The 24,357-nt window shown below is 38.4% G+C and overlaps 1 protein-coding gene across 2 annotated transcripts in view; it reads left to right on the forward strand.

Moving 5' to 3' along the window:
- ABCB7 (ATP binding cassette subfamily B member 7) overlaps positions 1-24,357 on the forward strand; it is a 41,041-nt gene that overhangs the window by 1,111 nt on the left and 15,573 nt on the right. The window contains exons 1-8 of one of the 2 annotated variants that reach the window (XM_054214905.1): positions 465-594; positions 5,824-5,901; positions 7,296-7,382; positions 14,083-14,202; positions 22,400-22,532; positions 22,980-23,248; positions 24,101-24,189; positions 24,264-24,351. In XM_054214905.1, the coding sequence (XP_054070880.1) occupies positions 7,317-7,382; positions 14,083-14,202; positions 22,400-22,532; positions 22,980-23,248; positions 24,101-24,189; positions 24,264-24,351 (765 nt within the window). In that variant the 5' untranslated portion in view covers positions 465-594; positions 5,824-5,901; positions 7,296-7,316. Of the gene's footprint in view, positions 1-464; positions 595-5,823; positions 5,902-7,295; positions 7,383-14,082; positions 14,203-22,399; positions 22,533-22,979; positions 23,249-24,100; positions 24,190-24,263; positions 24,352-24,357 lie in introns of those variants that run through there. The other variant, XM_054214904.1, reaches the window with a different exon arrangement.

Raw genomic sequence — 24,357 nt, forward strand, 5'->3', positions numbered from 1 at the left:
AGATGAGCAGGACTGAAGTAGTAAATTTTGGGGGTTTTTACTTTTGAAATTTGTGCGAGGTGGGAGGCTGAGAGTTGAAGTTGATGCAGAGCAAATATTTTTCCCCTGTATTTGGATGCATTAAAATATATCTGGGTACTCAGTGTTACCCAGTGTTCCTGGAAACTTGCTTCAAATGGTAGTGAATTAACAACAGTATTATCGTGGTGATGTATAGCAGTATTCATTATAATCCTGTTTTGCTTTTGAATGTTTTTATTTTCATGTGAGGATTGCCAGTCCTTGCTGATACGTTTTAATTGCCGCATGTTGCTAAATGTTGATTTGCAGTAGATTTTCTGAACTAGAAAGCTAAGGCTATGTCTGTAGTACATATATGTGCTCATCTCTTTGGCCTTTTAGTTTCTAGGCATTTCTGTGTTAGAAAGTGGTCAATTTTACATGTCTTTTTTTACAGTCTGGTGATTTTTATTTCATTTCTGCATCAAGCTCTATTTGGATGAAAACTAATTCATTAAATGCACAAGCAAGATCTTACATTCTGTTAAATAAAAACTTTGTGCCACATTATGACGAATAGGCAACACAGTTTATGTAAGTGTGTTGTGCAAATTTATTTTATTATTATCTAGCAGGAGGCTCAAACTAAGTGTTCTAGAGTTTTTGGTTATAATGTCCTTCAAAATTTCAGGACTAGTTGACATGATTTTTTTTTTTAACATTTAATTAAATTTGGTGACAGAGGACAATGCGTTGTCCTGTGATTTCAATTTCCTTTATTTTTTTTTTTTGCTCCTTCTCATTTTTCAGCTAGTTCAAGAAATATTGTGCCTGCGCCAACGGAAGTGACTGTCAGAAGTTGGCTAGGCACTTCAGCAGGTTGTATTTCAGAGTGATTAGCCATTGATTTTTTTAATTAGGTAATTCAGCTTTTTAAAAAACCTTCTGGGAGCAAGTATGTGCATCCTGTTTTAGTTTCAGTTATTTAATTATTTTGCTGTGTTTATGCACTAATGAGGACTGTAAAGATTTTAAATGGGCTTATTCCAAAAGCTTTTTTATATATCAAAAAAATGAAGAAATACACCTGGTTTTGCATTTAAAACAACTTAAGCTTGTTTGCCGTGGTCGGAAGCCGCGCGCTTTGCGGTCATCTGGGAATAAGGTTTAATGAAAGTAGTGTTTTATAGTGTGTGTTCTCATGAAAGCCTCCGGGCCACTGGGTGATTGCACATCTTAGTATTTATGCTTTATTATGTGAGAAAGCTCTTATATTAACTTTATTGCTATTTTCTAGGTATCAAATACGGGTTAGATTTTGCACTAGCTGGTTGAATATAGCCAAGGTCAGTAGATGTGAAGTAAATGCCCGAGATCCAGTCTCTTTAGTCTCACATGGGATGGGAGCCTGGCAGGACCCAACCACTTGTGAAATCCAGATAGTTGGCTTTAATGGCATGTCTTCCCCAAAGGGTTCCTAAATAGTAAGGGCTTTCCTGGGAGGGCACACCTAATGTGACATGGTTACTTCTCACTGCTCTGGTAAAATCACTTTTGTGAGTAAAATTGACCGTACAGCCACGGTTCTGCATTTATTGATGTAACTACACAAACAGCAGAGGTTTGTGGCAGCTTAGCTGTGTTGGTCAGGAGTCATGCCTTTTACAGCTTGGACTGATAAACAGAATAGCCATAGCTTAATTCGTGAGGAAAAAATGTCGTTAAAGGAAGGAAAACCTCTGGTGAAATAATGACTGTAAAAGCAAAGTTACTAACCGTTCCTGTTGAAAAAGATGATTTCAAACACTTGCTCGTCATCGTTCTACTCTGCTTTGCATCTGCGCAGTACTTGATCCCTGTCTTCATTGTTTCATATCAATTGTAAGCTTTTTTTTTAAGCTTAAAATTAATTGTAAGCTTAATTGTGTTATAATACAATATATGTATTTTCTGTGGCATTTAATACAATGGAATTCAAATATAGTGGAGTTGTTTGGGTGCTGTTGCATTACAGATCCATGTCTTTCTTCCCTCACACTTGCATTTTTCAGTAGTTTTTATTCTTGCTTTTCTGAGTAATAAGATGTGTAATGTTTGTATCCTGGAGAGGAATATAGCTAAATTTGTGGAGGGGAAAAACAGGTGTCATAAATATTGTGGAACTGTGATCAGACTCCATTTCTTGGTATTGAGATCAGTTTGTATTTCCTTAAATGTAGCTCCTGCGGTTGGAATCAACAGGGTTCATTGTGTCAAACCTCCTGTTTGGAACTTACTGCTGAGTAGTAATAGACAGAATGGACATGTTGGATGTGGCTTGCTTGATAAGCTTTTTAAAGTAACCAAACGAAGACTGTATTTCTTTTCTAGGAAGCTCAGGGGTTTTTCGTAGAACAGCTTGCCCACATCCCAAATAAACACAATGGCAAATTCTGTTCAATCTAAAACTTAAATGGAAGAAAAATAGCATTTGACTGAAAAGGTCCAAAGCCTTTAACTAAGGGTAATGATTTTACTAGGAATCTGTGTGAGTCAAGAAATACCGTGAGGGGTTTCTTTAAGAGAGGGCTTTGGCAGTTGTAGAAAGCACGGCTTTGTAAATTATTGTAAGTGTAACGGTACAAAATAGAAGAGACTATTTTATCCCCCCCTTGCATTATCTTGCCCTTCCAGCTGCCACGTGACACGTGATAAAGAGCATGTTCTTTTCCATAATTTAATAATATCCCTTGCTCTGGAACTGGTTGTAAGAGAAGTTTCAGGTATTTTCGTTAAATTTATTTATTTAATGTTTTACCTGAAGCCTGGTCTGTTCTGTAAAATTATGCTGATGGCTTTTTTGTTGGCGGTGTTTGTTTTTTTTGTTTTGTTTTTTACCAAGACAAGCCATATGTGTATTAGTAGGATGTTATGGGGAAAACCCCTCAAGATATCTTTTTGTTAACCTTCTTGGTTTCATTTGCTCTGAGTATGGGTACGGAGCAATTGCACGGTGGCCGTTGTTAAATGTAACTCCAGTTAAGTTCATATTGTTCACATTGGTGACCCTTTAGTCTATATTTATACCAGAGTATTTTCACCTTTTCTCTCATCTTTCTCTGCTCTTTCCTATTCATCTTTTCGTTTTGCTTTGCAAACTCAGCAAAATTAACAGTGGGACTTGAATACTGCACAGGTACTTGAATCCTGCCTTCAGTTATCTTTTCTGTTATGGTTAGTTTAAAAAAAACCACCCCCATTGAATTAGTGCAGTACGTCTGGAACAGCACGTAACATACTCCAGAGAGAAGCCTCTAACTGTGTTTTTGACCTTGTGCAAATGTGTTGTTTGTTTGCATTTATAGTATTCAAACTACCACCAACAGTCATGACACTTCAGCAATATGACTTTTATGTGCAATCAGTACTAGGCATCTGTTTCATCCTTTACAGTATATAGAATCATACCCAAAAATACATTAAAAGAACATAATGCTGCAGAGTCAGGCATTCAGAAGTTAGGAAATGCCAGAGTTATTGTTCCCTGCATAATTTCTTAAATTCAGAAATACGCAGAACTCGTTCCTGCTCCTTTAAAGCAATAACCTGCTGCTTTGATCTGTTGCAATAAGGTCCAAGTACGCCTTTCCTTTGTAGTCTTAGCTCTATTGGGAAAGACTTGTACTGAGGGAAAGTGGAGTCCCAAGTCTGCCCGCAGGATGTGCGGAGAGTGACAGGGTAAGCTTCAGTCCCACTCATTTGAGCAGTTTTACTAATAGTGCTATGATGGCCGGAGGGCTTATCAGTGAGGTGCATTGTTCACCTTGTGTAATTCTTTGTTTCTTTGCTGAGACTTGGTTTTTAGTAGGAGCTTGGGAGAGCACTGAAACCTCCAGTCTTTCAGGCTCAAGGCTGAAAATAAGAACTTAAGTCTTCCTGTGTACCCTGTGCAAATCCTTTCATCTCTTTGCTGTATTCATCTCTTAACCTCGTAACAGTTTATAGCTTCAGTCAAGTAAGTGGGCTATCTAATGCAGTAATTGAGACCAGATCTGCTGGTGTTTCAGTAGATGCTGAGGGTTTCAACATGCTGACTGTGCCGTAGGAGACAGGAACTCGGTCTCATTGGTGAGAATGTAGGGCTTGTTGGTATTAAGCCTCTCAGCCTGGGTCGTGTCTCTGCTATAGATTCTAAATTTTCATAGTTGAGTCCATACTTCTGAATGGCTTCTGGCTGGTGAAGCAGGTGAAGTTGTATTGATACAACTGTCTTTGCTGAATTAGAGAACACTGCTGCCTTTTGTATGGGTTTGTACAACTTAATTTGGTGTTGGGTTCTAGGTACTTCCAGCTGCCACGATGGTGGTTACTGCTAGGAGTGCTCTTCCATGTTGGTGGGAACTGTTATCCAAAATAACCGTGCCTTTGTAAGGATTACGGTAATTTGCAGCAACTTGGGATGTGCTGAGGCATCTTGAAGTCCTTCTCTTTTTCCATTATATTTTGAAACTGTTGCTGTTCGTGTGGAGAGCATTTTAGTTTAGATGGAATCATCTGTGCTGACATGAAACTGTAGGTACAAGTGTATCTGCAATTAAGTGCTTTATAAATGCAGCTCCTTCATTTAACCCAGGTCTTGGAATCATCAGGGCAGATCACCCAGGCCAGTTAGCTCTGAGTGCACACTGTACGGTTCTCATGTTTAGTCTTTTTCTGTGTGTAATGTCATATAATGGAAATGTTTGAAATAAGCAGGTCCCATGTGCTGAATTCTGGGGGAGTGATCTTAATTTTCTTAAAACTGAGTAAATTATAACTTACGGTATGTGTCTTAGGACAAGAGCAAAGGTTTGTTTAAGGCAAGGTATAAAATATGTAATGGTGGTGCTGCTGTTTGTGAAGGTTACAAATACCCTTTTTTTATGATCAAGATAATTTTTTTTTCCTTTTTGATGTTTGTTCTTTGCCTTGGGCTGATGAGCCGTTCTTTCACTATTTTGCTCAGTGGTAGTGATTTTTATATAGTGTGAGGTGTATGGTTAATATTGCAACAGAGCAGTGAAGGATTTAATAGTGAATGTGTCAAAAATGATGTGGCACCATCATTGCTAACCACAAGAGAGGTCCCTGTTTTGCCACTGGGGAAGCATTGCCAACTAGTCCATCTAGGGAAAATAAATGGTCCCTTGAAACTCTTATGGAAAATTAATTGCTTTCAATGTAACATGTAAAGCATGCTACGGCTGGTGCCAGCAGTGTATTTATTAAAGATGCATTTATGATATGTGAATATTGGGTATCTTGTGTCCTGCCTACCTAAAACTTGTAGTCAGCCATGCTCTAATTTCCGATAGTCCCAGTGCTTCCCAGTCAAGAGCTGTAGCTTTGATTAGCCTTGTGGTCTATGAGACAAGCATGGCATGAGCCGAGCTAAGAGGAATTGGAAATGGCAGCACCTATAAGCATAAGAATAACATAATGAAAAACAGAACAAAAGAATATTTGAAAGAAGTCAGAAGACAACCTGGGAGAAAATTAAAATGAGAGGAAAGGGAAAACTTTGGGCTTTCATGGTACAAAAGAAATGAAGTCTGATGGGAGTGGGGATTCAGGGAAGGGAAAGGTTCATTGTCACTTAGCATTTCTAATGGTTGAATGTAATTATTTTACAGCTGCTCCCCACCAGTTTTCTTTTTCTGTGGTCAGTTGTTAAAAACCAAAGCCATCTGCCTTGTTTTCATGTTATGCTTGCTTACATAAACTAGATTAATATTCTCTGAATGTGAAGTTCATGTTCTACTTGACTCCATTTTCACTTTTTTTTACCCCCTCTTTATTCTATAGATTCTACCAATCTGCAAGCAAAGATCATGGCACATTCTGGGGGGAGATTATTCAAGGCCGTTATTAGAGGCTTCAGAGGTAGGTATACATTGTTTTTCTTCCTACTTGCAGGTCAGGGGAAACTCGAGTCCTTGGAACGTCTTTCAGTTTAGTCTGTTGGGTTTTTTCTCATTTTGCTATTTATGGTTTTGAGGTGCAGCAAGTTATGTTTCTGCCTCTAGAAAAGGAGATAACTTTGCTTAGAAGCTCCAGACTGTTGCACTCTCCTCAGGAAGTCTTTTTGAATCTCTAGAAACTAATGATAATATGGTAACTTACAAAGAATAGCTCTTAAAAATGTAGGTTTTCTGTGTTGATACTTAGATTCATGTTGTCAGGCATAGAAAATACCAATGCATAGAAAGTTGTGAGTCTTCCTTGAGTATGTAGAGCTTTATTACTTCAAAATTCTGCTTAGGTTGTGGAATATCAAGAAACATGGAAACTTATTCTCGTAATTCTGAGTGCCGGGATGTCAGGCTCTTATTCCTATGAGGTCTACTTGCCTTAACACTAATGAAAATATAAGGAAGATGCTTTTTTTTTCTATTCATGGAATAATTATGACACATTTCTAAGTAACATGCTTTGCTTGAATGAAGCTAGGAAATGTGTTTGGCTTGGTTTTTTTTTATTATTAAAAAAATAGTCACATGTAGAACTGACTTAAGCAGCTAACATCTTTTGAGGGTCATTGGGACTTCAAAGCATGAAAAAGGCACTTTGAAATTGAACTTGCAGAAACGCCTAGTGGTAGTGAGCTATTATTTTTTTAGTACATCTGTGTGCATTAATAAATTCAGAATTTTTCTCTGCATTTATTCAGCATGGAATCTTGGCCACATGCTGAGAGAAGCGAGCGTTTGTTTTTAAAAAGCAGGTTCTTCTCCTAACTGCATCTGTACATGTTGTACATGGATTGCAGCAGGGGTTCTGGACCAGGTTAACTTGTACCTGTCATATGGCACCAGTGGGCTGTTCTCATCCTGACGGGGAAGAGGAGCGTGAAGCGGATTTATCTATTCATTTTGCCCTCAAGTTACTCTTTACATACATGGAAAAAGTATTATTGCTTAAGTGTGTTACACTTTACATATTAATGTGCCTGAGTATGGTTATCTTCCAAAACCTCACTTTCTTTTTTATGTTCTTTAGTACACTTTTCAGTTTTTAGGTGTCCTTTTAACTGAAATATTTAAGGCTCTGTTATCTTTACCTCCTGGCTGCTTGGAACATGCTCTTTACTGTACTGCTAGAATTATAGTCCCCTAAGCAAAGCAAGGTTTTTAGAGAGAGGTAATATCTTCTGTTAAAGCAAGCTGATACAGTTGGAGAATGAGGGAGGGAAAACACACCAGTAGTTCTTCTTTCTGTTGGCTTTTACATGCATGTTTCCTGAGGTTCCTGCAAATTGACTTTTCATTTTCACACAGATTCTCCCGAGGTGGCGACTGATGGAAAAGAGAATGTGTTGGCATGGTCATGCAGGTGGAGGGCTTCACACAGATCCAAAGGAAGGGGTAAAAAAAAGTTTAATTACTATTGCTTTTTAAAAAAAAAAAGGTGATCAGCTTCCCTCCCCCCCCCCCCCCGCAAAAAAAAAAAAAAGCTGAAGACCCCAAGCAGCAATTTGTGAAAAACTGTGTTGGTAGATATGTGAATACTGTAGTGGAGTAGATACTGTTTAATTGTTGAGGTAGGCTTACTAGCCCTTAAATCACCAAATATTTGTAATAACTGGGTTGAAGTGCTTCAGTTGTTTTATTAAAAATACGATCTTAGTGTCACACGCTCCTTTGAAATTGGCCTGTGTTCTGTTAGATGTTTTTCATGGAAAGTATGTTCCATTGTAATTTATTGTGGTTTGTTGTTCTTGTTTGTGACTTGATATTTCCCTGTGACTTGACATTCAGGATAGTAGAAATCCGCTTGTGGATACAAATTAGTGTGTCAGTTGGTAAAATTGCACTTGAAGCCGGCGGGGGGAGAGAATTAATTAAGCTGCAAGTATTTTTACTTGGATTTAATGTTAATGCACATGATATATTTTGACTATATTTATATCCAGGAAGCATATGTTTAAATAATTATGATAGGTATGTAAGGAGAAGCAATATCTTTTATTAGACCAAATGATTACGGTTAGAAAATGAGGCAAGCTTTTGGTTAGAAAAGCACAACATAAACTTTGCATGATTAAAATTGCAAAATTGCAGCTCTTGAGTTTATGTAACTTTCATTTTTCTCGCTTCCTGTGCAAACTTACTCTGATGCTTTGTGTATTTGCAGAATGTTTCTGTGTGATGACTTCAACTTGTTCAAACTTGAGTGGGATCTTCCTAAAACTAGTGAAGACCATGTTGCTGACAAACTAAATTTCAGTGCAGAATCCAGGTCTTTCAGGGCTGGTTTGCTCCTGCTTAACTGTTCTGACGATGTCTTTCCTACAGCCTCATTTGTAAAGAAACCGAAGAGTTAAACATAGAATTTCCTCTTAAATTTTCATCTGAGAGTTGTCCCTTCATTGAATCCAAACCTGTTCTTGTTACTGGCAGAGTCAGGAGAAATGTTACCAAAATTTATGCTTTGGTAGGAAGAGGGGATTTCATAACCTAAAGTATAGTCAGTTTCTTTTAGCAAACATCTGTGATCTTTTCTGCATAAAGCATGGGGGGAAACACAATAATTTGACCTTTTCCATCAGTGGTACTGCTGGCTTTGCATGTAACATTAACTTTAGACTAATTTTAAGACCCTCCTTGCAACACGTATGGGCTCTTCCAAAGATTTCCTAGGTAAAACAGACGTTAAAGCTAGCAGACTATCCTCCGTGTTTACCCTAATTATGTATGTTATGGAATATAATTATTACTGATTGTATTTCTCCTGTAAATGGGAGGAGAATATTATCCCCTGTGTTGTCACTCTGGTGGTCACGCATCTCTTGGGCTTGATTATTTGTTCTTGGGGATTTTTTCCTACTAGGATTTCTGTTCGCCTGGGTATGTTGATCGTCTGAATGTTTCCTGTTTGCCGTCACAACTTAATTTTTCACAAGTCCATGGAAAAGATTTTTTTGTATATACATAGAATGAATTCAGCCTTATATGATTCAGTTGCAAATCCATTTCACAGACTCAGCTTCACAACTGACCTATCTTCAGAATACCACAAGTGGCTGTTTATGCTTTCTTTAAAAAGCTGTTTCCTGAAATGCAGATGTTTAACTGAATCCCTTTGTATGTGATGGGCAAGTTCCAGGACAAATCTATTTAATCATTGTAGGTATTACATGTTTAATTATAATGTATTTTCTTTAGAGTTATTACTTTCCTGAGGTCTACAGTTTTGCATCATTCATAAGCTTTAAATTTCAGGGTTTTCTCTGGTCAGAAAGGAAGACGAAGGTTCTGTTTACCAAATCATTAGCCATGTTAAAGAATGGTGGATGCTCGTTAAAGTTAGAACTCCCCTGGAATGTTAGCCAGAAGTTTTGATGCCAGCTGTATTTCTTTGGTCTGCTAGGCACTGTAAATATTCCAGTGGCATGTTCCTGTTACTTGCAGTTATTCTTGTATAAGCCAGTCCCATGACTTTTTTTATTCCAATAAATGGAGCTATAATGTAGTTAATATAGGACAATGTCAGTTAAGGCGGTTGTCTGTCTAAACAAATATTGGCTGTTAAGGATCATCCAGGAGAAAGCAGCAAGAATTAGCTGTAGATGAAGTGAAATGTGTGAAGAGTGGAAAAAAACAAAGAGTAACATTGGGTGTGAAAGCCAAGAGGTTCTCAGCAAAAATGAAGGGAAGGAAATCTGCTGCTATGCACTTCTATTCAGTGTGTAAAAGTACTGCTACCCAGTTTACCGTATGAGAATTTTTTCCCCCTAGGATTACGCTTTTCGGAAAACATGTCAGCTATATTACACCCTTCTCTCTTCCAAAATTTTTTTGACAAACCAACCTCTTCATTCTGGAAACTGCCTTTGAGACTGATGTTTTAAATTGCCCCTTTTATAGCAGCTTCAGGGGATACAGAACTAAAGATAAACACAGAGTATGAAGGGCACATTACCTTCATCTCACAGTAACTAGGAGAGAAGCTTGCACACCTGTTTGTTATAAAATAAATTTTACTTGCAGCAGTGGCTGAATACTGAAACAGAAAACATTTTTTGTTCTTTACCACCTTTTGATTTTTTTTTTATGTGTTAATCGTTTGTGCACAGAATAGACAGGAATAAAACCAGTGGTGCCTGACTTGTGGCTAAGCGAACATATATTACTTCCTTATGGCAAGATTGATAGTCACAATGGAGCCCTGACAATTAGCCTTCCCCTGCCACCATTTCACTTGGTTGCTACTTAGTTTGCTAGTCGTTGCTTGCCTTCTGTGAGGGATGGATTTTATAAAGACAGAAGACTTAAGTACTTTTTTCCCCAAAGTTTGGAAGGAAAATTCAAGCCCAAGTTTGGCTTTTATTTAAGCTGATAAGGCAACTGAAAAAAGAATCCCGCCTCCTTCCTCGTCTTGGTGTTTTGCTACATAAGATTAGATAATAGGATTTGGGTTAGATGTCAGGAAGAAATCCTTTGCTGTGAGGGTGGTGAGCCCCTGGCCCAGGTTGCCCAGAGAAGCTGTGGCTGCCCCATCCCTGGAGGGGTTCAAGGCCAGGTTGGACGGGGCTTTGAGCAGCCTGGGCTGGTGGGAGGTGTCCCTGCCCAGGGCAGGGGGTGGCACTGGGTGGTCCTTAAGGTCCCTTCCAACCCAAACCACTCTATGGTTCTAAGTCACTGTGTGGTCAGATGGTGAGATAGTGTGAAGTGATCTAGCTGAAAAATAGCGTGTCTGAATGGTGGGAACACGCGATCTCTTAACTTCCCAAACAGCTACTGCTGCTTCACTCACAGCAAGCTGCATATCATGGATTTAAACAATCTAAATGCCTTCTGCTATAAAAATAAGTAAGTTCTGTTCTCAGCCATGCTTTTTCTCATGCTACTGAATCTGTAGGTTTATCTGACTCTCTTTACTGAGACAAAACCCTGCAACAAACACTGAAGAGTTTTCTGCCGGTTTCATAGACTGGACGAGTTTATCAAGGTGTTTCACGTGCTCCAGAGGTGGTGGGAGAAAAGGGCTGGGACTGTACAACTGAGTGCTGCAAAGAGAGGAGAGAGCAGGGGAGGAAGCCGGCTGTTAGTGGTTTGGAGAATAAGCTTGTGCAGATGTAAGGCAGCTTGTGCTGGTACAATAAAGAGGATGATGGAGCTTAAATGCAAGTCAAACGACCATTTTCTTCCATCATGCTTCTGATAGCTCAGCATCCTGGCATAGGCTTTATCCATAAAGTCACGGCGTCAGACCAGTGAATGCTTTGCGGTATTCAGTAATCTTGGAAATAGTGAAGAGGAATGTTGGCTGTCTTTTTTCCCCCTTTCAGGTATTTTAAAAGGTCTGGAACCTTGATGGGATGGGGGGAGCATGAAGATGGTCAATATTAATTTCTTTGCAAATAGTCTTCAGTATTTGGTAGTGCATTTTAAAAACATGCTGCATTCAAAAAGGAGAAAAGGCTTTTTTTCTTTGCTCCCTGCTATATTAGATTTATAATACTTTTCCATCCCTTCCTTCCATTTCTGTAAAAATGAGCTGTGGAAGAAAATCTAAAACATTACTGCCACTTAAAAGGAGGTAAAATAAATGCATCTCTTAACCTTTTCATATGCCACAGAGAATCAAAAGAGGGCCCGAGTCCATTAAACAGATTGCTCATTTTAGTTCTTAATGTTGCCACTTGCATACTTAAATCATTTTCAACTCATGTTTCTGTACAACAGTAACATTTATTTCATGGTAAACTTTGATGTAATGTGTGTGCATTTTGCATCTCCTTTGATATTTTTTCTTGTTCCTTTGCAAGGCCTTTGGCAAATGGCTGGCTGCCTTCTGACTCTTTTTTCTGAAGGGGCTTCAGTTGCCGTTCAGAGCCATGACGAAACAGAAATAGATTCCTTGTTTGCTGCCAATGTATTTCGTTCTTTTTGATAGCTTTTCTGTGCAAAGTCTGACTAGCCAATAGCAACATATAATTAGAACTGCTCTAGTTGCACTAGTATCTTTTGTGTTAATGTGATACCATTTTTTTTAACTTCCTTTTAACCTGTAAGTGGTGATCAAAGATATTTTCCGAGTGTTTGAATGGCTATTTATGCGTATCCTTGGCTCAAATGGAAAGATTCATGTATATTCCGTAGCAGGTACCTCCATATCCTGAATGGGTAGGACACAACAGAAACAGTTTTGCGTCCTTTCTTCACTTATGAATCTTCCATATATCCATTTTTTAAAAGTTGTTTGAAATGTGCTTATACGGTGTAATGCTCCAGTACATTTGCAGTTGTTGACAAAATGAAATATCTCTTCCCCTTTGGCTTCCTTTGAAGCTATGACTGGAAACACTGAGATGAATTTTCTGGTGCTTTTAAAAGCTTACATTTCTAGGACTGGCTGCCCTGGTTGCCTCAGCAATCTTACCTTTTAACAGAACTCTCCTTTCTTGCTCATTCACACTAGACCTTCACCGAGAATTTCTATTCTAATTTGTTTTATCCTCAAAGTTGAGGAGCGAGCATTTGAAGTACGCTGTCAAGTGAGGCAAACATTAAAATATATTGTAAAACTCCCCCTTTCTCCTCACTTACATAATGAAAAGTCATCTTTAAAAGGTGTGGACTAACTTTTTGTTCCCCCCTCCTCCCCAACAACAAAATGTTGCCTGACATGGAGAGATTAGCTGCTAGTTGCTGCTCTTCTTTTGAATTTAGATAACCTTCGTATCTTTGAAGTTAAGCCCAGGGTAGCCAACACAGAAAAAGGAGTTGTTGATGCTTGTGCTGTATGTTACTGCACGTGCTGTTACTCTTCTTTGAGTAGCGTGGCTTAGGCTTCAGATGATATATTTAGCTTGGGAGTTTAGTGGACTGTATCTCAACTGTAAGTGTTACAGACATCTATCCATCTGTAAAATAACCTATATTTCTGTAAAAAATACAACCACCAAAACCAACAACAACAATAAAAATCCCAAACCAAAATCCTCAAAAAACCCAAACGAAAAAAGGTAATATTTCTCAAGAAGGCTTGTTAACTGAATTATGGTCTTGTTCAGAGGAAAATCTGAGGTTTGGAGAAGGAGAACCTATTTCAAGAAGTCATTAAAAAGTGACATAATCAGTTAAGCTAACGTGTGGCCATGTACATCTTCTACCTCATGAAGCCTGATTACCTGACTTCAAGGGCCATTCTGTTAAATGACGTGGTGACATTGGAAGCTGAGTTAAGGCCACTGGAATAGTTTTCTTGCTGGTTATCATAACTTCATTGGGCACCCATTGAAGTACGACCTTTTGGGTTCCTGAAAACAGGCCCTAAAAGATATGGTCAGAATAAGAGTATGTCTTACTTTTCTGCAAGGGTTCTAAGATGACCAAAAAATTGCGAAAGCGATTGTTGGAAATGATTAAATTTGTAATAATGTGACCAAGTCATGTGAGCTGAAATTTATATTCAGTTCAATTTGTACATGAGCATAAGCATTCAGTTCCAGAGATTTGTTCCAGTTGCTATAATGCTAGTGGTATTTTTTTAATACTGTATTCTATTGTGACTCGCTGAATTTTCTCCAAACCACTTCTGTTTATTGTAGACCTTTCAGACTTGCTTCTTCACTGAGTTCTTTGTTACTAGATTATTTTGGTTTATTTTTTGCATTTTCCCTCCTGTTGTTCCTATGCTATGTGAAAATAGCTTCCAAGGAAATATCAAGCCTTCACATTTTGTACAGAGATCTTGAGAAGATAAAAAAAGAAGGGTCAGTTTACTTGTTCTGTGAAGTATTTCAGCTGTGGTGACTTGTGGCTTTCTCTGTGCTCCATTTACAGCTAGCTATACTTGCACTCTTGAGGGCATGTGAATTAAGAACAATTCATCTGTTTTATCAGCGTGTCATGGATATAAACCTAGAAATTTACAACTTGAAATTTTACGATGTAGTTCTAATCTCAAACATTGTGAAGTGTCTATTTGATAGTGTCTGCCTATCAAATAAAATATAGAAGTGATCCAAATGTATAAAATTCATTCTTATTTATACTGTTACTTTGCTTCTTGGGATCTCTTTGTAATTGGGATGCCTTTGTTTGTTCTTTCCGGTAGCTGAAGGAGATCGATGCCAAAAAGATTATCAGAGCAATGTTGTCTTATGTGTGGCCCAAAGACAGACCAGACCTGCGAGCCAGAGTAGCCATATCTCTGGGGTTCTTAGCAAGTGCAAAGGTAAGAACAGATGCTTCATTCTACTGTGATAGTTACTGTTCCTCTGGAGTTCATACAAGGAATTATTTCCTTTTTTATTATTTAAAGGCTTTTACAATCTTAAGATGTCTGTTTCCTGTATGAGGAAAATGTAGTATTAGGAAATAATAGCTTGGGGTTTTTTAACAGGATGTCATATGCATGTGTGTGGTTGGGGAGATGATGATGACCAGAATTTTTATTTCCAGTGCTCGTATTAGTTTAGTCCGGGATTTTCCATTGCCGATTAATCATTTACATCATAAGTTATGGGAAATGGGAGTTCAAGGTTGCTTACAGATCTCTTCTTGTGTGGCGCTGTGTCTGTCAAATGGGATTTCTTCAAGGTCCTGTGTCCGTTCTCAGCTCTGAACTTGAGCAATGTGGTGGTGTCCACTCGCGGCTCTTGCTGTGCTACGGAAAAGGGGATTTGAGCGCCAGTCTCTTCTTGATCTTTCTCTGTGGGATGACGGTGGAATTCCTGTTATTTCAGGGACTCCTCTGGTGTCCTAATGTGAAAGAATTTGTATAACTTGCTTTTAATATTGAACCATGCTTTCATTCAAATGGTTTTTCTTGTAGTCATTTAATTATGAAATGGAGAGTTGCTCTTACCTTTACTTCATTGTGTGAAAGGATCTCATACTCTTGCCTGCAATAAAACTAGTGTTTATGTGTTTTTAGAAAGAAATGGGCATGCAAAAGCTTTCTGCAGGTTAATGGAGGATATAATTTAAATTTTGTGTAAACATTGTTGAAATCGTTCAGAAGAGCAAATGTTAACTTTGTGCAAAAAAACTTTTGTTTCAGGGAAAAAAAAAGATGGCAAAATATTGGGAGTAAATTTTGTAAGTTTCAGTGAGACATAGGGCTCAACTGAGTTGCTTTTTTGGCATTTTTTTACCAAATGTAAAGCTAATACTAGTATCTTGCTGGGATAAGCTAAAGTAGGTACTACTTAGCAATGAGTTTTAGCACTTAATTAGCATTTAGCACCATTGCCATGTTACGAAAAGAGGGAAGAAGCAAATTTGAGCTATATAGGTGATAAAAGAAGAGTAGTTGGAAGAGAAATGTGCTCATTTATTTGAGCTGAAGAGGAAAGGCCAATCTTTTGGTGTATAGCTCTTTCTCCCGAGCAGTCTATCAGGTGCCAGCTGGTTCTGCCTACAGTAGATAGTTTGGTTTGTGCCGCTGTTCCGGACGCTGCTGATAATGCAGGTGACAACATGCAGAATATGGCATGTCCGTACAAGTAAACATCCACCCTTTTCATGCGCCTGTGCAAAACAGGCAGCAATGCTTTCGATTACACCTAAAAACTATCTGGGAAACTTATCTGCTCAAAATGCGGATACTAGGAGCATTTTGCCTTGCGTATTGTGCAATTACCCTCACAATAATATTTAAGTGATCATATCCTTGGTTTGTTCAGGTTTTGTGATGTATATTTAAGAATACCCCATTTACCAGATGAGTATGAAAAATCTTCTTTCTTTTTAAAGCCTCTTATTAGTAATGTGGATAATAATATGAAGGCAATTCTGAAATAAGTTTGAGGTATTTTTTTTCTTTTTCTCTTCTCTCTTCCCGCCACTTTCCTAATTTTTAGCGTTATATGAATATGACAGAGAACGTGAATCCAGAATTTAATCCTGCATGTGGCAGCATTGTACCTTGCTTTTAGGAAATCTGTTAATGTTTCAAGCAGCTTTCTGGGGTGTAATGAAAACAAAATTGATGGCCAGGATGCCTGCAAATAGCTCTGAGTTTGGTATAACACAGAGCTATTGTATTTCTAGTGGGAGAGAGAGGTTTCCCCCTGTCAGAAAATCAGACGCTTAATTGCTCTTCAGGGAAGTAACTGGATGTTTGGATCTCTCTTAAGTGTTCTCTTAAATTTCCTGCTTCGGATTCCGTCCAAGGCAGCCTGGAAGCCCTGATGTCCAGAGCAGATTCCCAGAAGCAGAGCAGAAAACTTGTTGAGCTTTGCCCAGGTTTTAGGAGATGCCTGTTAAAGCAGATGTGTTTTGTGACAATGTCTGTTTTGGCAAACAAGGATTTCACTGGGACAACACACAGCAGGCTCTCTGCAGAATATATATTGTAACTGGCTGGGGTGAAAAATTTCATGTGTGTCTTTTAGCTGTCCTTTGCTAATGTTCTTTGTTTTGTTCTGTTTCTGTCATAACAAAGCTGTGTTAGAACTCAAACATTTTCAAATAACTGCAACTTAACAAGTTACCCCTCATCACCTCAGCTATGTCCACTCTTCCTTTGTGGGGTATGTTTTCTTAAATGGCTTCATATTTTACACGTGCTAAGCGTGCTTGTAGTTATTGTGGCATAACTGCCATGAGTAGTTTATTATAGAGCTATAGTAAGTCTGGCATATCTTTGAGCCCTGAACATCTGCTTTTCTTCCAGAGCGAACTAAAGGTCACCTTGTCCTAGAGAAAATGAAATACAAATTAGTTTACCTGTGCTTTGCCTGGACCATGTATAATCCTGTGCAGTTTCCTCATTATCCCGTTTGGGAGCCCTTTGTTCTGATTGCTTGTGAGGTTAAGTACAACGTACTTGATAGACCACACAAGCAGTTTGTTAAAGTTTCTCTGCCATATAGTTGTGTCAGCACAAGAATGCCAACATTTCTTTATCCTCACTGCAGTCCTGGCCCAATTTCTTTGTTCACTACCAACTTGTCCGCATCTGAAGGATTTACATCCTTATTACAGATTTTGTCTAAAGGCTGATGGTTCTTAGGGGTTTTGCATAGAAAGCTGTACGATCACGATGCCTGCTACTAGTCACCTTCCCCAATAAGAAACAGTTCTGTAAGCCTTTTGGCCAATTTCTTCTGAGTTTAACGGGGTGGCTTCATTTTTATTCGAAGAAAACTCCAGAGGAATCATAGAGGAGAGGTGGGTTATGAAATCCTCAGCCACAGGGAAAAAAATCAGGAGTTCACACCCAGTTTGATTTGGCTTCCTTTCCCACAAAACACACAAAAGCTGGAGATCATACCTCCTTGTCCTGCTGCTTGAGAAATAATTTGTCTCTTTAAATCTTCTGGTTCAGTAAAATTCAGTTGCAAAACAAAAGCCAGTTTGTGTGTAGCTACGGAAGAGCCTGCAGTTACAATCTGTCTCGACTCCTTTTGTGGGGCCCAGTTGCCTGTCATTGAACAAATTATTGTGATTTTTTTGTTCCTTTTTGTCTGCACATAACCGCTAGTAGTATTGTTAGCCTTCAAAGTGAGCTGTTTGTATGGCTTTTTGTAACTGGGAGCTGACAGGATGGAGTCTGCTCTAGGGCTAGTAAGGTCTTTTTTTTTTTTTCCTTGGCAGATTTGTTGTATTATGACACGCTTTAAATTTTTATCTTAAATATTTATAGCCTATCTAGACATGTGTGATCTGAAAGATGCAACAGGAAGGCAGGTGAGAGGAGTACATGAGGCATTGTGTATGTTTTCAGACACACAGATTCGCCTGCTCAGGTTCTACGCCCTGGTTTTTCTTTTTCCACATTCCCTTTCCCATTTTTTTGTCTTCTCTGCTGGGGTATGTATAGTGAGTCCTTCTTTACTTTTCTGTTTCTTCCCTCTTTCTTCTGTGGCACAAGAAGAAAAAGTGCTCGGGCTTCTGAGAAGCTGGGTTAAACACATGAATATGACAAAATCGCTTGTCACCTCTGTCAGCCTGTAATGCTTTTTGGCCTCTTGGTCACAGAGCAGGCATGTGTTATTCATGAGCCAGAGAAATCTCTCAGACTGTCCGCGTTTCTACTGACTGCTAATTCTCTAAGTTTCAGGAGAAGAAATTGTTTGGCTAAGGAGGCGGGACACAATCTCGTATTATAAATTTTGTCTGTGTGGAAGATAATATCTCTCTGATCAGTTAAGTATGTACATATGATCTTGGTGTCGGAGCCCTTTTTGTGAGCTCAGATGGAGTTAGGTAATTAAAATAAACCTTTAGAAACTCTTAGCTTTTTGAGAAGTTTCAGGTGAAAAGTAGTTTTAAATCTTTAATTTTTTTTTCTCTTACTGGAAAAAGTATGTTTCAGGTCATCATTAAATTCACAGAAGGTGTGAAGCCAGATGCTTCTTCCCTCTTTTGGACCACATTTTGTAGCTTCTTTAGCAGCTTTACCTCTGCAAGGCATGGAGTTTTCTGTTTATATTTCCACAAATGGAGCTGTTGGATGTGTACGTTTATACTGGTCCAGAGATAAATTCAGTCATCTTCGTGTCGATGTTTCTTATTGAATTATTGGCACAAGAAGAGTTCACTGTAGACCAGTTTTATCTTGTTGGGGCTCAGTCTGTCACTAATTCATCATACTTATTAGAAGAAACACTGGGAAGAGCAAAAGGAAAGATAAGACTGTTTGTCTTAAAAGTAGTGTAGTCCCACAAGGGAATAGAGATGATGATGCATTGTCAGCTTAAAACAGTGCAGTCATTTAAAAAAATGTTTAAGCTTATTTAAGCATGATGCATTACCGTGTAACGTGCTGTTAAATGTGGGCAGTTGAGTTGGGATGACTTCATGGGTGCTGTACTTGCTTTCCTATAAATTCAGGCAAGGATAGGCTATTAATTCAAAATTATAAATAGAAAATGGACAAATTTATATGAAAAGGGCCTTTTTAATGGGAATTGTTATCAAGCTTTCAGGCATTAGGAAGGGGAGGGAAGCCTATATAGATGTATTGCTAAGACGGTTGTTTTGCATGGGAGCTTTTCGTAGCGTACCTAGGTGTGCTTAAAGCTTCTTGTTCTGTGCCAGCAAATCTGGGCTACTAAAGAGATAGCTGTGAGTTTATCTAGAAGGCTGAAATTTTGTTTCCATTAATGTGATCCCATTGACTTAACAAATAGAGTAGGAAAGGCCTGTTTCTAACAACAGCCTCTCATCTCTCTTGCTATAAACTATGTAAGATTAACTTTTTTTTTCTTATTAAATTACTGGAAAGCAGACTGTCTTGATTGCTAATGAAATGCAGTAGCATGCTGCCTTGTTCTTATTCAAGCTCTACCCTCCAGGAGTCAGAACAGCTATAACCTGAGACCAGGCTTTAAATTTCATTTAGAGCTCTATTGGGTAGAATTATATTGATGTAAAAGAAGACGTTTCTGCAAAATTGTAGGCTGTTACCGGTTAAATTAATTGCGAGTGGAGAACTGCACTTTAAAGAATACATCTCTTTTCTTTAAATGGACTTTAAAATATATCTGTAGTTCTATTTCTAAACTACCTGTAGTGTAACACAGTCTACTGAAGAGTAAAATCCCTGCAGAGGGATTTGTGAGAATCTGCAGCAAATCAAGACAATCTGCATTACAATACTCTTATTTTCTACGGAGTAGTCTCTCCCAGGAAAACCTCCACTCTCTCATGTTGGTCACCAGTGTAACACACATGGTAGTATATTTGTCTTTATTAAGAACAAAATACCGCCCTAAAATTGAGTTTCAGTACCTCTGAAGGGAAAGTAAGGTTTTTTGATTATACTGGGGAAGGGCGGCGAGGATTTGAATTTCGGTATTGTAAAGATTCAAAATCTCTGGTAATGCAGCCTCAGTTCTTCGTGGGGCTTTATGCTTAAGGTTTAAGCATGTAATGGCAGTAACCTGTTCGTCTGCTGTGTATAATTGAAGATACCAGACATTATTGTATACAGCTGCTTTGATGGGATTTGTTGGCTTTCTGCAGATAATGCTAACCTCGGGTCTTTTTTTTTTTTTTTTTTTTTTAAATGGCGATTTCCAGAGTTCCCATCTATTAAAAGGGGAGACGTTGCTGAACGACTCTCAGGCTTGCACTGGATAAATTTCAGAAAAATATATTTCCAGTAGGACATGATCTTTCAGCCATTTTCTTTTTTCAGCCACAAACTAACCAGTAATAATCTCACCTCGATGCTCTCAGATCTCATCTGTCTCCTCTCAGGAGCTGTCTAGATTATGCTGTATTGAGAATTTGGTAGTCTTCCGCACACACACCCCCTTTCTTTTTTTTTCCTGCTTAGTGTATTTCATAGGGGAAACACAGGAGGGAAGAGGAGAAAATGGACTCCTTCCTTATTTGTATTTAAAACTGTTGCTTAAAACAGTGTTTAGAAAATAATAATAATAAGATAGAATAAAAAAATTAACTTAAAAATTAGTCTTTAATCCCACAGCTAAAAGAAGTAGTTTCAAAACTCCAGTTTCCCCTCTTGGTGAAGTACCTGTCTTCCACTATTTACAGTAATTTGTAACACTGGGAATATTTGCGACTGGGATAGTTATTATAATTACTAAAAGCTTGTCTTCCAGCTTGAATTTGGACTGAAGTTGTGAAAGACTTTACCACTCTTTTCGCTTGAAACCTAGTTTTATCCGGTTAATTTACAGTTTTTTTTCATTGGGCTTTCAGCTCTGCCAGATGTCCCTAAATACAATTGAGATTTAAGTGGGTATGCAAAACATTTGGTGCAGAGAACTGGAATATCTTTGTCAATCTGGTTTGGTTTTGTGTTTCTTGTCATGTAAAAGAATTTGTCGTCTACCCACAATTTTTTTCCAAATAGTGAAAAAAAAATCCACCCCAACTTTAATCCAAGTCAGCTCACTGTGAAGTATTTTAACGTCTGCCATGATTATAAGATTGTAGGTCTTAATGTACTTGTTCAACTGCTAAAAGAGTTGTATACCTTATTTTCAAATCTTCACAGTTATAACCAGTTTGAATTAATGAATTCTATTAATTACATGACGTTTGAGTGTAAATTTTCCTCTTGTTGGTATGAATGAGTGATGTCACAATGGAATTAACAAGACTTAGAATTTTATGTTTTCTTTAAGATTTCCAGTATTTTCTCATGCTACAATTGTGCAAATTGAAAAATCCTAAAGTTGGTCTATTTACATATCTCGCTGTCTTGCTTTTCGTGTGTAGAGGAGATGCCACCATTAGAGGAGATGCATTTGGGTTCTGGTGCTCTTACAGAAAATATCCAGTGACATCCTGTATGTTCGGTTGTGGGTATAACTTTGGTATTTTGTTTGAAAGCTCACATTGTTAATTTGTAGTGTCTTGGAGGCTGTATGGAAAGTCTTACATGCTGCTGTGCCTAATGCTAGGAGTAACGTAGATATAAATGTTTATAGTGATGTTGCAAATGGAAAGCATTATTTAAACGAGGATGATCAGAGGGCTGGAGCACCTCTCCTATGAGGACAGACTGAGAGACTGAGAGTGTTGGGGTTGTTCAGTCTGGAGAAAAGAAGGCTCCGAGGAGACCTTATAGTGGCCTACCAGTATCTTAAGGGGGCTACAAGAAAGCTGGGGAGGGACTTTTTAGGATGTTGGGTAATGGTAGGACTAGAGGGAATGGATTAAAACTAGAGATGGGTCGGTTCAGACTGGGCGTTAGGAAGAAGTTCTTCACCATGAGGGTGGTGAGACACTGGAACAGGTTGCCCTGTGGTGGAAGCCCCATCCCTGGAGGGGTTCAAGGCCGGGCTGGATGGGGCTCTGAGCAACCTGATCCAGTGGGAGGTGTCCCTGCCCAGGGCAGGGGGGTTGGAACTGGATGATCTTTAAGGTCCCTTCCAACCCCAACAATTCAATGATTCTATGAAATATTAAGGTAGTAATGACAGTCAGAAGAGATAAAGGATAGGTTAATTTCTTCTCTTTGACTTCACTAGAGCTTTGGTTTAGTACATCTCGATTGAAACAGTGTTAGCAATATTTGGATGAGTCGTTTCTTTTGGAGTAATAGTTATTCATACTCAAGTATCACAAAGAGCAAACAGAACCTGTACTGATGACATGATTTAGTAGCGTTGGGAGTATGCGTCATGCAGCGTCCACAGCTTGATTCATTTCCTAGTCTTGCCGTTGCCATACTGAGTGCTCAGCCTGTGTTTAAGTGCAATTTTTTTAGGATAGAAATTGATATATAGAAGGAGCCTGTGAGGGAGACAAACCAACCCTGCAGTCCCAGGAGTAAAGACTTAATAGTATGGAGAATATTGTGCTTGAAATCAAGAGAGCCATCTCACCCGCACTAAGTGGTTAAAAACTAGGTGTAACAGTAGAGCAATTTCAGAAAAGACGGTCATGGTACACAGGTATATGTTTTAATGCATAGGGACTAATTGGTGTTCTTACGCTTTTAGGCCATGAATATATTGGTTCCCTTCATGTTTAAATACGCAGTGGACAACCTCAACCAGGTATCTGGGAACGTACTCAACCTCAGCGCGGCTCCAAATACAGTGGCAACGGTGGCAACGGCTGTTCTCATTGGCTGTAAGTGGCGTTCCCAAATCTGCTGGCGAGTGGTAACGTTCCTCGATAAGAGAATGGGATAGAGGGAGAGCTGCTGCCCTTTGCGCTGCGGAGCATCTCGGATGGTTATTTCGTAGTCCTGTGTTGATGTCTGCTTCTGATGTTCTGTGACCTTGCTTCTGGTATTCCAATTAAAAAAAAAAAAAGAAATAATGCCTATAGAAATGATTGTTGATTATAAATCCTACCCTTTCTTATAACCAGCTGCAAAAGAAACTGATTTAAAGTGTGTGCACAATGCTTTATAAATGAAAAATAGCATAAAGTTTTGGACCAATTAAGTATAAATTACATTTGAACTAAAAATGCTGAAAATATATAAAGAATGAATCTAATGTAATTTCATGCATGAAGGGACGTTGGAAATATAATTATTTTCATTTTTGTAAACTTTTCATCTTTTTTTAGATGGTATCTCAAGAGCTGGGGCGGCGTTATTTAATGAAGCTAGAAATGCAGTATTTGGGAAAGTAGCTCAAAATTCAATCAGAAGGATAGCAAAGAATGTTTTCCTGCATCTTCATAACCTGGATTTGGCGTTCCATCTAAGTAGGCAAACCGGAGCTCTGTCAAAAACCATCGACAGAGGAACAAGAGGCATCAGTTTTGTTCTTAGCGCTTTAGTATTCAATCTGGGACCTACCATGTTTGAAGTGGCACTGGTCAGTGGAATTCTGGTAAGCGTCGTTTACTCATGAGTTGGAATTGTCTCATTTAGGAATAATACACTGATTTTTCTTTTACCAAAGTCTGCTGGGTATTAACAATAATAATTGAATTTACAATGTGGTTGTGAAAGCAACTACTGTAAAGGAGAGCAAGCCATAATTTTCAAATACTGGTTACTTTAAATCGGCTTATTTGAAATTATTTTCACATGTAGCACCTGTCTTCAGCCAGTGATATTTATGTTGATAGTTTTTAATGTTTTTCTTCAGAATTGTTGAAAAAATGAGACCAGGAAAGTAAACTATGCACCTAAGTGTCAAATATATTTGGGTAAATACTGAGAAAGCAGAATATAAATGTTTGGGAATGTTGTGTCTTTATTGTGATGAGGACAGAGGAAGGAGTGATTACTGGCTCTCTTCTGTACACTGGTCTTTTCTTACCCAGAACTTAAAAGTGAAAATTATCTTTTTGGAAAATAGGCTTCTCCATCTTGCAGGTTTTAAGCTTAATAAGCTCAATTTTAAACTTTTCTTTTATAAATCACACTTACTGTCTTTGAAGTCAGGATCTTTGGATATTTATACGCTAAAATCTAAATCCTGATTATGTAGCTTAGACTAAATTAAAAGCAAGAATCTTGCTTTGTTTATTACCCTTCTTTTTAGGAGGACTTAATTAAACTTGAATGTACCAATATGTAACAATACTTTTGAGTTTATGCCTGTACTTAGTCAAGCTGTTCTGAGCAGGGAGTGTGTAGGGAGGGACAGTCAGAGTTCTTGTCTCGGACTAAGCTATCAATTTTGAGGCAACAGTAAAGTTTTGAAAATTATTATGACTCTTTTTATTTTAAACAGTATTACAAATGTGGTGCAGAGTTTGCTTTAGTAACTCTGGGGACACTGGGAGCCTATGCAGCATTCACGATAGGAATTACGCAGTGGAGGTAAGGCATGCCGTCGGAGTACTTGGTGTTGCCTCAGCCTGAACTCTTGACTGTATTAAGCCTTTTTTTTCCAGGACTAAGTTTCGAATAGAAATGAACAAAGCAGATAACGATGCAGGTAATGCTGCAATTGACTCGCTACTAAATTATGAAACTGTGAAGGTAAGA

The sequence above is a fragment of the Rissa tridactyla genome, chromosome 9 (genome assembly GCF_028500815.1).
Source record: "Rissa tridactyla isolate bRisTri1 chromosome 9, bRisTri1.patW.cur.20221130, whole genome shotgun sequence".
Lineage (NCBI taxonomy): Eukaryota > Metazoa > Chordata > Aves > Charadriiformes > Laridae > Rissa > Rissa tridactyla.